The 12,444-nt window shown below is 38.3% G+C and overlaps 1 protein-coding gene across 5 annotated transcripts in view; it reads left to right on the top strand.

Annotated features, from left to right (window-relative positions):
- The window catches only part of UTRN (utrophin), a 411,474-nt gene that overhangs the window by 105,172 nt on the left and 293,858 nt on the right, over positions 1 to 12,444 (top strand). For all 5 annotated transcript variants that reach the window (XM_075748479.1, XM_075748477.1, XM_075748480.1 and 2 more), the window contains 9 exons: positions 670 to 833; positions 1,415 to 1,618; positions 2,573 to 2,754; positions 3,501 to 3,651; positions 5,091 to 5,210; positions 5,957 to 6,058; positions 9,023 to 9,130; positions 9,713 to 9,892; positions 11,210 to 11,376. In XM_075748479.1, coding sequence (XP_075604594.1) covers positions 670 to 833; positions 1,415 to 1,618; positions 2,573 to 2,754; positions 3,501 to 3,651; positions 5,091 to 5,210; positions 5,957 to 6,058; positions 9,023 to 9,130; positions 9,713 to 9,892; positions 11,210 to 11,376 — 1,378 coding nt within the window. The remainder of the gene's footprint in view (positions 1 to 669; positions 834 to 1,414; positions 1,619 to 2,572; positions 2,755 to 3,500; positions 3,652 to 5,090; positions 5,211 to 5,956; positions 6,059 to 9,022; positions 9,131 to 9,712; positions 9,893 to 11,209; positions 11,377 to 12,444) is intronic.

The following is a 12,444-nucleotide window of genomic DNA, read 5'->3' as shown; positions in this document are numbered from 1 at the left end:
ACTGTGTAGGAATGCTTACCAGGAAACTTTTATGGCTCCTTTTTTAAATGCTGAGCTGTCACTCTGCTTTGAAGTGAGCCTCCAAAGATTCATTCTGTTAGACAAGCTCTCAAACTTTATAGATTCAAGCACCACCTTCTTAAAAAAAAAAAAAAAAAAAAAAAAAAAAAAGTGTTAAGTGAATGGGTAGCACTCAAACTGAGAGATAAGTGAACCTGAGTTGGTGAAACTCTTTTCTTTATGAAAAGTAAGAAATTGAACTGACCAATGATGGGTGTGAGGATAGAGCCTAAGTGGAAATATTTGTTTATGGGGGATACTGTCCCTGAACTGCATTTCTGCTTGGAAGATGAATTATTTTCAGAATAATTTTCCCCAAAGAGTTTTTATTCCTTAGTAAATTCAAGTTTGGGCTCTTACTCAAAAAGATCATGTCTTTTAATATGAGTTCACTTCTAAATGTAGAAAATTTATTTTAAAAATTTTTTTCTCCTTCGTACTGCTTTCAACATATGTCAAACCTGGCATTTTAACTTAAAGCTTGCTAAACACTACTTAACAGGAGAATCTATGATTTACACTATATGTAAAGTCTTATCTGTATTCTAAGTAATGATTCAGAAAAGCAGCTTCATTCATTTTTCCCCATATTTTATCTTTTTGATGCAGATGTTGCTGTACAGCTTCCAGACAAAAAGTCTATTATCATGTATTTAACCTCTTTGTTTGAGGTCCTTCCTAAGCAAGTCACTATGGAAGACATCCGGGAGGTGGAGACTCTTCCAAGGAGATACAAGCAGGAATGTGAGGATGGAGAGTTCAACATACAGCAGGTGTGTTTGTCATCAAAATCTGTCTGGCTTTTCTTGAGTTGTAATTTTAGCTGATTGTCAGTTATCTCTGGAACATGCCTTGTATCTTGGGCAACATGATTGGGAAAATACGAAAATCCTAGCATCGTCTTTGTGATTGACTTGAGTTGTTCTATCTTCCTTTTTCTTCTTTTCTGATTCATGTAAAAAATCCTGTGTGTTGAGGTAAAAAGTTCCATCTGTGTTATGCTTCTTTCTTCTGCTTCTCTATTTCCTTTGTCTTGGCAAGCTGGAGAGAGTGGCCCAAAATCTTTAACTGGGTTTGCCACAGGACTTGTGGTGGTAGTGATGGGTTTTTTGTTTGGGTGTGAGGTCCACTGTTAAATGAGCAAGATTAAAGTTATTTTTTCTATCCAGGTTCTTTATTTCTAAATGAAAGTTCATAAGTGGTGACTCTGGCTCTTCTCATTAAAATGTACCAAATGATTCCTTTTAACATTTTATGAAGAATTAAAAGGGATCTTAGTTGTTTTGGTTTTAGTATCATTTGGAAAGGCTGCTTCTGTGCACTTCTAAGACATCACTTTTCTCTTGGCTCCTAGGCTGTAGCACTTGAAGAGGAGCAGGGCAGTTCTAGAGCAGAGACTCCCAGCACAGTGACAGAGGTGGATATGGACTTGGATAGCTACCAAGTTGCTCTAGAAGAAGTTCTTACATGGCTGCTGTCAGCTGAGGATGCATTTCGGGAACAGGACGAAATATCTGGTGATGTTGAGGAAGTCAAAGAGCAATTTTCGACCCATGAAGTAAGCTTCTCTTGAAAATTCACTTGCTGTTTTTTTCGTGTGTATGTGTGAACTGTAGAACTTCTATTTCCTAGTCATTCATGCTTTGAAATTTTAATGTATTTTTTTTTAATCAGCTTTCGGTGGCTGGCTCACTGGTGTCTGTAATACAAAGACAGACTGATCCAGGCTGAATCGCCCTTCTCTGCTGCCAACTACTAAAAAGCCTGGTCAGCCTTATGTCACTTGCTGTTAAATGAGGGCAATGCTGAAATTGATAATCATGTCAATTTAATTCAGTGGTCTCCCTGTCATGATTAGCATAGTTTATTAGTGTGTTGTTGCTTCCAAATTATTATTGTTTCCAAATTATTTTGTTTTGGTTCTGTCTGAATGAATGTTCTAATGTTGCTAAAAGTTTCAAGTGTCATGTTAGATGTTTTAGTTTTCTCCTGTGTCAGCTTACTGTATACAATTGAATTTAAAATCTGAGTACTGATCAATTGGAAGAATTTTTTTCCTTGTGCTACAGTTGTAAAGCCTTGAACCAAAGGAAGAGGTGCTGCATTTATAGTAAATACATGAATTTTTAATGTTATTAACTCATAGGGTTCTATTTGCTTTCCTACAATACATTTCAGATCTTGGTTTATGTTCTGTTGGTCATAGGTAAGTTTATGTTTTATTTTCTTGGTGCATTTGTTCAAAGGGTGTCTTCTTATAAACAGCTGTTTCTCTGAGGTGGTCAGCTTTTTTTCCTCAATTATTTCTCCCTTACTGGCTCCAGAATTTTTGTAGCTTATGGAGAATCTTCTATCATAGAGAGGAATAAGTCTGCCATGCTTGTGTGTTGGATGGTGCCAGCTCATTCTGCAGCACTGTTTCAAACATGACGCTTTATTAGGGCATTTACAAATGCCCAAATGTGTAGGAGCTCACAGATCCCAGTGACATGGCTGGTTGTGCTGTTTCCAGGGTTTTATGATGGAACTGACTGCCCACCAGAGCAGTGTGGGCAGCGTTCTGCAGGCTGGAAACCAACTGGTGGCTCAGGGAAATCTGTCACCGGAAGAGGAGTTTGAGATCCAGGAACAAATGCTGCTGCTGAACTCGCGCTGGGAGGATCTCAGGGTGGAGAGCATGGACAGGCAGTCCCGGTGAGTCATGGTGCGCAACCTCTCCTACAGCTGCAGGACTGACCTCTGGTGCTTACTGCATCTCCGAGGAGTTGGTTTGCATCCATTTCTAAGATTATTTTTTTTCAGAATTAACTCTTCAGTCTGTGACATGAAGTCCACCTTCTTCATACTTTCCAAGATGAAACAAAAGAAATGAATATAACTGGGTTTTTTGGGTTCTTGCATGAAAGTATTTTGTAAATTTAAAAGTATTATGTAAATTTACATACTAAATATATAGTAAGACTAAATATATAGCCAGACTAAATATATAATATCTACATGCAGTAGTTACATAAATGTGTTTTTTAATATTGTTTCAGTAGTTTAAGTTCCTCAATAAAGTGTACAGTAGACGTGGCTAGCTATGTGTGTTTACACAAATAAAAAGCTCTTAGAAGAATTTTTTTCCTGCCTGTAAGTTATCAAGCTAAGAGCTGCACATCAAGGGAGAAACTGCAACTCTCAGCAGAGGCTCTATTAGCCGCAAATCCCTGTTGGAAGAAACAGTCCTTAATATAAATTGCATAATTCACTAACTTTTTTGTTGAGAAAGAAATAAGGATACTTAACTGTGTATCTTAGCTTAATGGTGAAAACTTTATTTGATGATAGCTAACTGGTTTATGAAATGGCCTTGCTTCTTTCCTATAGGAACTATAACTTAGTCTCTTTCCTTAGGAAAACTATTTCTGAAATAACTCTGCCTGTGCTTCCCCCTGCAGCCTGCATGACATGCTGATGGAGCTCCAGAAGCAGCAGTTGCAGCAGCTCTCCGACTGGCTGACGGTCACAGAAGAACGCATTCAGAAGATGGAATCTCAGCTCTTAGCAGAAGATTTGGAGTCCCTTCAGAAACAGCTGGAGGAGCATAAAGTAAATCTTTTTGTCTGTTATGTAATGTGTATGGGAGAAGCTGAGAAACTTGACTGTGTCAGAAGTTATCTATGGCTGTATGCTGAGGGGCTGCATTTGATGTTTGGGAAAGGATAATGATGGTGTAGAAAGGAATTAGAAGTTTCTGGAAGTGTTTTCTTAACTGAACACTTGAGCACTGATGACTATAGCAGAAACTGTTGTCATCGCTTCATGCAGGAAGCGAAACCTGTAAGGGAAATTGTTGCCCTCACTTCATGCAGGAAATGAGGCCCCTCCAGGTAAATTGTTGGTGTGAGGGACAGTATAAAATGTACTGTGGACAAGCTTGCCTTTAATGATTGGCAGGTATTGCTAAAGCATGCTTGAGACTTGCAGATGAAAATAATGCGGGAGTTAAAACTATCAGGAAGGGCCTCCCAAGCCACTGATTCCAGTCCCTGCTCTTACAGGGATCGCACCCTAAGGGGGTGCATAGGCACTGCTCTCTGATGCGCACAGTGTTTTGGAAGTGGCTTGTCTCTCAATTAAGTTTCCGGATGGGAGTCCAGCCTTTCTAGCCTGCAGCGTCTTTTGAAGGAGAAAGACGGCCTTTTGATACTCGTCATGGTTGTAGCTTTGGTTTTCGTACTCAGTGCTGAGGTTTGACCTTCTCCCCAGCATGGGCCATACCTCACGGGGCAAGAACTGCGGGGTATTTTTAGCCTGTGTAATTTCTTGTCCCACATTTGCATTCTTTTCTCTGTCTTCAAAATCTGGGGACTTTGAGGCGTGTTGTTCATGGAGTAGCTTAGGATATTCTGGGATGAAAAGTGATATTTACAGTACTGTAAAGGCATATTGATCTTGCAGAGATATTTTGGAGGTAGGCTTTAACCATGGAATCTGTTCTCCTAGAGGTTGTATGAATATTTAAATCTACAGATTGTTTTAGACTAATCGGAACTGACTGCTTTCTGCAGTTTTCGACTATTGTCTTTGAACATCATGATCAATTATAGCAATGTTAATACTTATGAGAATTATATTGTCAGCTATTAAAAGAAGAATGTTCTTAGTGATTTTTCCCTGTTTGGCATGCCTTATGATAGTTGCTTATTAACAAGAATAGCTTGTTATAGAAACAGTTAAGCTCTCTTACCTATAATAGTAGACATATAGAAAGTTGATGCAGTTGTCATACGATTCTCCTAGTCGAGTATGGTGCATACAGCTTAAATCACTCCATGCTTTCCAGCATTTTAACTGAATGGTTTGGGGTTCATTTCTAGCAGTCTTTTGTTTGTATTTCTTTAAACTGTTCAATGATTCTCAGTGGTAAAATCTATGGTTAAATGCTGAATCTGAAATACGTTGTCAGAGCAGTTGTGTTAGTCATTATGGGCAAAATAGCAGATTAGCAGATGTATTCAAATATGGTAACCGCTGATTTGTTCTAGAGCCTGCAGAGCGACCTAGAGACAGAACAGGTGAAGGTAAACTCCCTAACACACATGGTCGTCATTGTCGATGAAAGCAGTGGGGAAAGTGCAACAGCTATTCTGGAGGAACAATTGCAGGTAAAAGCCCTCTTTGTTTTTAACTGTAGTAGCAGGCCCTCAAAACCTTTACATATAATTGTTAATCAACAGTTTTGTGTTTAAACACAATTTATCCAAAAAAAGTAATTTAAAATGACATTTTTATAGAAGTAATGGTAACATGAAGAATTATTAAACTTGCTCAGGGTAAAACCTGCAAAAATGCTTTGGTGACTTTCAAGCTCAATTCCTGATGAGTCAAGCTGTTTGCATTCCCAGTGACTTAGGCACTTTTGTAGTGTAGCTTTTCAGCAGTTTCATTAAAATGGCAAGATGCACCATGCAACTCTTATTTCACATAAGTAATTTTCATTAGGAAGTTAAAATCTGACAGGAAAAATATTTAAAGACATGAGCAAAAGTTATCTGGGGAATATCATGTGAAGTGTTTTCCCGTTTTTGTCAGAAGTTAGACTGTAACCTGAAGTATAGGGAATGTGAAACAGAACTTATTGAAACAGAATGCATGCTGCTTTGCTTGCTCCTTTTGAAGTCAATCAAACAGCTCACTGACTTCAGCAAGAGCAGAGATAAGGCCATAGTTGAATGCTCTTGAAAGTTAAACCTCCAGCTTTGTGCAATACAACAATGGTGATTACTAAGAAGGAGGTAGCTATAGCGTAGAGAGATGTTACTGGGAAGTGGAAATTATGCTTTTGAATGTCTGATTTTTGAGTTTCCTTGTGAGGCTTGCGAATGTTCATGAGCGGTTCCTGCTTTTGTAGAGGCTTGGCGAGCGGTGGACAGCAGTTTGCCGTTGGACTGAGGAACGACGGGTCAAGCTGCAAGAAATTCAGCTTTTATGGCAGGAACTGCTGGAAGAGCAGGTTAGTAGCTCTTCAGTTACCCAGAATGACTAGTTGATTTGTGGAGGGGATAACCCAACCAAACAAAAAAAACCTCCCAAAACCCCCAAGCCCCTTAGTAGGGTTTGACAGCTCTCAGAAAAATGCCTTTGAAAACAAGATTTTGGTTATTGTTTGGGTTCCCAGCATTTCTTGAAGAGTAGAGTAGCTGTTCAGTGTAAGAGAAGTATTTTTCCAAAGTTTAAGTAAGTTTGTTTTATAACTCCTTATAAAATAATTTCCAAGGTAGCTGGCAAAATGGCCAAGAAGTGGGAATATTCATCATAGCAAAATGACAATGAATCACTAAGTGTTTGGTGGTTTGGTAATTACAGAAATTTTCCTAATTAAGGTATATGTGCTTCCAACATGGATACATGTACACCATTGTGTAACCAACTAACGAATAGATACTGTTTTCAAAATCAGTAACATAAAGCATTTGGTCAGTGCAGCTCCTCTCATTTTACTGAGTTTAGGCAAACAGTTGAATTGTGAAGAAGATGGCACTGAGTTTTTTCTTGCTTTGATATTGTGCATTTTATGTATATATTAAATACAGTGCTAAAACACAAATTCATTGATAAATAAAAATATTGTAACACAACTACATGTGTTAGGTTTGCATGACTAGTGCTGGAGCTTGTTTTGTGTCTCAGCTTAAAATATTTGATGGCTTTCCCTTTGAAGGTTTTACTTAAATTGTTTTGTTTTCTTAAATGATGGTATTTATCACTGGAAGCTATTGTTTAAACTCTGCGGTACACACAGATTGTTTAGACATTTGAAAGAAGTAGAACAGTGCTGATATAGCTGTTGCTATCAGTTACAGCCTGGTTTCTTTGACAGCGATGTTTTGCTATTAATAAGCTGAATTTGCAGCTCACATGACCTTGTTGTTAATAGAGAGCCAAGGTTCAGATTCTGGTTTGTCCAATGCCAAGTATCTATTTATATATATTCCTTTAAAATACGGTGTTGGCGTATGCGTACACACATACAGAAAATTGTGTGCTAACATTTTCTGGCAACTCTTGGGCAAGATAAGTCTCTGAGAAATAAGGGTTCCTCAAAAATCCTTGCTCTGTATGCCAAGGTATGGACTTCAAGTGCTCTCAGTTTTGATGACCCCACCTGAACATGTTTTTGGCCTCTTCCACACTTATATTTGTCTCGGGAAAAGTAACCACTCACTGACTATTGCAATACTGTTAAGAGTGTCATCTTCTGTTGCAGTTGCTTTGTGTTCAGGTTTGTGGTTTTTTTTAATTTGTATGTAATTATGTTGCTCTGTAAAAGTGGAAAAAAAAAATCGATGTTTATTTAATGTAGAATGTCAGATAGCGAGTAATGAAGAAATAGAAGTTCATTTTAGGTGGTTTAGATCAGCCTCTGTTTGCATTCATCATTCAACTCTGAACAATGAATTTATTACTAACAGAGTTGAATTACAGTTCTCTGTCCTCAAGAATTATCAAGTCACCTACAAAAATCACAATTTGAAACTAGTTCAAAACTTTAATACAAATACTTTGTTAACATAAAAGTAACTAAAACATTTAGGTACTATCATTTTCTGTTTCACCCAACCAGATGGAGAGGTGAGCAACAGTGATGCATCAGCCTTTTTGTGGCTGCCGAGAAAATGATTGGAAACCACATTGCCAAGTCAACACAATTCTTACCACTCAGGAAACAAATTCCTCAATCAGTGCCAGATATTTCTTAGCACTGTGATAATTGTTTCAGTTTTCTAGAGAAAGTTATCTTTGCTGATTTAGCAGAAATTAATTGAGTACATTGAAGTGTTTTTAAGCTCCTCTTACGCATAAAATATGTTGGCTGAGATGCCAGTATGATTATTCCGAGAGTATGTGATGTTATAATTTCGTTTCTCACAGCCTTATGGCATTTCCACCACCGTTGTATTTGCTGTCTGTACATTTTACATATTGGTTTACACTGGCAACGTAAACTGCCTTAACCCTTTGGCCCAAAAGTTGCTGTAGTCAGTTTGGGGACAATGCCAAAAAAATACAGCTAGACTGAGGAGCCTAATGGCTGTGTTAAAATGCGTTGTTCAAAGAACAAAAAGGTCTGCCTTGCTTTTTGATTTTGTTTTTTTAAAGACAGAGGAGTAGCAGTGCGCCAGTGGCTATGCAATGGAGCTTGATAGAGAGCTCTGGGTATTCTAGTCTATGGAGATGGCTGTGCAGCAGCAGCAATACATTGCAACATAGTATAAAATGTATAAAATCCTTCCTGATACTTGATGCCAGTTATTGCTGGAGTTTCCATAGGAGTGCTGTGCGACTGAAGAGAAGTGAAACCCAGGACAGGTTTCCTAGAGAGAAGTGGAAGAAGTTCAAAAGTTCCCTGAGTTAGTACTATCCAGAGCAGACCACTCCTAGCTTTTAGCAGTTAATAAGATAGTATGTACTGAGGTTATTTTGCAATTGGAAGTAGGTACAGTAGACAGGAAGGTGACTAATTAATAGCTTAGTCTTTGACCATCTGCCTGGAGTAAAAGAGCTCTGAATTATCAGTGGTGTAGCATCCGTAGAAAATGTTTGCAATGGCTGGGTTTGAATCATAGAAGGGTGGAGAATGAAAGCAAGTGTGCATACCGTTTTGAAATATGTTTATTTCTAATATTTATTAGTCCTACGTCAGCTTTATGGTGGCTATCTGGTCACTATAAATAACTTTGGAGGGGTGCACTGTGATATATTGAGAAATGGTTTTATTGAAACTGTTTTGCTGGAAAGTATTACTGAGTTCTCTGAGCTGATATTTTTTTGTCCCATTTTGTTAATGCTAACTGAAATTCCTGCATATAAAAACTGCAGAGCTGTGCTTTGAATGCAAAGAGCTTAAAGAAGGAATTGTCAACAGCTTTTTGTTAAACTTGGTATTTTCTTGAGCTGTTTTTCTTATGATCTGCAGTGCTTATTGAAAGCTTGGTTAACTGAGAAAGAAGAGGCTTTGAGTAAGGTCCAGACAAGCAACTTCAGAGATCAAACAGACCTGAGTGTGAATGTTCGAAAACTAGCAGTAAGTATTGCTATCCTGCTCTATCCTGTCAAAGCTCATAGACTAAATGATGGCAAATTACCAGTTTGACCCCAATAGGAGCTGTGAATGCATGATATTTTGGAAGCCAGGCCAATATTATTCTATCCTTGCCAGATTCTTTCACTTGAATTTAAAAAATGTGTACAACTTACTCCATGGCCATTCCAGGTTGGTGTGCCAGACTTTGGAACAGCTATCTTGGGTTTTTGACAAGGTTTGGAGTTTATTGCAGGCCATCAGTCAGCTGTGTTTTCCAAAGTGTGGGTTTGTGGCTTGTGTCTTTGGTTTTGGGGTTTGGGTTTTGGGGTTTTTTTTAATATATTGGTGCAGCTTGTACCTGAACTGGTCATTTGTAACTGTTACTGAAGAGATACTGCTGATTGCTCTAGGAGCTGTTTCTGGGATGTGCTCTTTTTAAGAGTATCTGTTAGTGCTTTGTTATGCAAGAGAACTCTTTTAAAACCTATGATGCATCTGGCTCAGGTAGTACATTTTTTTTTCCTAAGCTAAGGGGTGGCAGAATACTTGATGTCACCTTTTAATGTTTTCTTTTAACTTCAGATTTTGAAAGAGGACATGGGTATGAAACGGCAAACGCTAGACCAGCTGAATGAGATAGGTCAGGATGTGGCCCAAATCCTTGGGAATGGCAGAGCATCCAGTAAAATCGATCAGGATCAAGAAGAACTAACTCAGAGGTGGGACAGTTTGGTTCAGAAGCTAGAGGATTACTCTAACCAGGTACTTAAAAAGGCTTTATTACTTTTTTAGCTGTTTAGATGTCTGTATATATGCAAACCCCATTGATCCTGTCAGCAAAATTGCCCAGGCAAGTTCTTGGCATCAGGCTAGAGAGGTAGGTGAGGGCTCTTTCACGTGGGGTTGATTTTATCTGCTGACAAAGCTGTCTGCGTGTTTTGGTCTTCAAAACCCCAAGCTGTTAACCTGACTAGTACACTATTACTCCTTTCTCACACAGATTAAGCTTCATTTTTCTGATGAGTAAAGCAGGCTTACCATGTATTATCAATCAATGCAAATATCTTTAAACATTGTAAGAGTGCTGGGACTGGATTAAGTCTGATACTAAAAGAAAACAAAGACAAACCCCAAACCCCAGAATAGATAAATAAATGGGAGTCATACAAGCATTTATGCTCTGTGAGTATGATTTCTCATCTGTTGAAAATAAAGTAGTTGTTTGTTTGCTATATAACGATGATAGCCAAGCTGGATTGTTAAATGTTTATTTTAGTATTTTGAGTGCTTGGTAATGTTTTTATTTAGACAGAACTCCCGTTGGCTTCTGTGAGAATTTTATTTGAGAGTTTTATGACTCATATGCCCCTTTTGTGTGATATTAAAATGTTATTATGGTGAAGGCTGTGGCACTGATTCACGATCCACTTAGTGTATGGTGATTGAGTTGTGCAGTCTGAGTAGGGGTCCATTTTGGCCATGTGGCTTTAATTTGTTCTCGTGTTTGAGTCAAAGCACTGGAGAGTGCCAAATCCTGTCTTCATCCTTTCACTCCCCTTAAATATCAAGCACATACTAAGAACTTACAGGGTGATTCCCATGGGACTTACTTTATAACCCGTTAAAGACTGCGGAAGGTTTCTATTGACTTGAATGAGTTTTTAGGTGAGATGCACTGTGTATCAGCTCTTTTTGAGATCTAGACTTGGTTTTATAGGATGTGAGTATAAAATATAGAATTGTGTGTTAATAAACCCAAAGAACCTTGGTTCTTTTTGTGAACCAAGCAATTATGAAAGAAAATAGATATAATGCATATTTTGTTAATTTTATCTCACTTGGACTGGCATGAAATTCTAGTTGAACTGAGAATTTTGATGTGTGGTTCGCATCTGTAAAATGAGAAGTTTTTTTCTGGAGTGCATCTCTGATAAAGGTGCTTCATGACGGCTAGATGTGGTTATTTGTAGGAGTGAATGAATGGGCTTTTATGAACAATGAATGAAACGAACTAAGCAAAAACAATTCAGTTTGTGTTAGAAATGGCATTAAACCCTTCTGCTAAATTATTTTGTATAGGTAACTCAAGCTGTAGGAAGCGTAGGGATGTCACAGGTTTCACAGAAGACTGCTGTAGAAACGCCATTGAAAGAACAGGTAGTGGTTAAACAATCCAGACAGGAGTTGCCTCCACCGCCACCCCCAAAGAAAAGGCAAATCCCAGGAGACAGTGAAGCAAAGAAAAAGTAAGTATATGTCACTGCCATTTTCCTCTTGCTCACTAGATACTACATAGACTCATGTCTCTTGCTCTTGGCTTTAGATTCTTTTATGCAAGTGAGGAATACTTAAGTTGTGATTGAGAGGTTGGGTTTCGGCAACAGGAAGGGAATTTTATGTAAAGCTGTGTTTTCAGAGCAACAGAAAGCCTGCAGCTTCCATTAATTTCAAAGGGAAACCGAGGTGGTTTTTTTTTCTCAGAAAAGCAGATCTTCAGTCCTTTGTACCTCAGTTCTTTTGCTGAAAGATAGAATTAATTATATTGACTTTCTTTTGGAAAAACATCTTCTCATCTTTGGTTAAAAAGTGTTGTGAAACTGTCAAGTGTTTGGATTTATTTATTATTTATTTCTAATCTCCATAAAATATATAGGAAAATAGGAGAAACTGCACAAAAAAGACTCAGAAACCTGTTCCATCTCCCATGTAGTAATAAGAAAAATAGTACAGTGATGTCTTCTTTCACAAGTAGATCTGGAATGGCTTACTGATTTGCATGTATAGAATCATAGAATGATTGGGTTGGAAGGGACCTTAAAGACCATCTAGTTCCAACCCCCCTGCCATGGGCAGGGGCACCCTCTGCTAGATCAGGTTGCCCAAAGCCCCATCCAACCTGGCCTTGACACTTCCAGGGATGGGGCATCCACAACCTCTCTGGGCAACCTGTTCCACTGCCTCACCACGCTCACAGTACAGAATTTCTTTCTAACATCTAATCTAAATCGACCCCCTTTCAGTTTAAATCAGTTACTCCTCATCCTATCACTACACTCCCTGATAAACAGTCCCTCTCCATCTTGCCTTTAAGTACTGGAAGGCTGCTATAAGGTCTCCCTGGAGCTTTCTTTTCCCTAGGCTAAACGGTATTTAGTAACATGTGTTGCAGTGCCTTTATTAAATAGCATACCTAAAACTAAAGGAATTGTTTCAAGATGAATTAAGAAAGTAAATTCTGCATACTCATCATTTTTCTTTTTGTGCTTGTCTGAGAAAATGAACATTTCTTTGAGGTGTCACTAGTCTAAATCTTT

Source organism: Balearica regulorum, chromosome 3 (assembly GCF_011004875.1).
Source record: "Balearica regulorum gibbericeps isolate bBalReg1 chromosome 3, bBalReg1.pri, whole genome shotgun sequence".
NCBI classification, from domain to species: domain Eukaryota; kingdom Metazoa; phylum Chordata; class Aves; order Gruiformes; family Gruidae; genus Balearica; species Balearica regulorum.
Note: the sequence above shows the minus strand (reverse complement) of the source record. Positions and strands in the feature narration are given on the sequence as shown.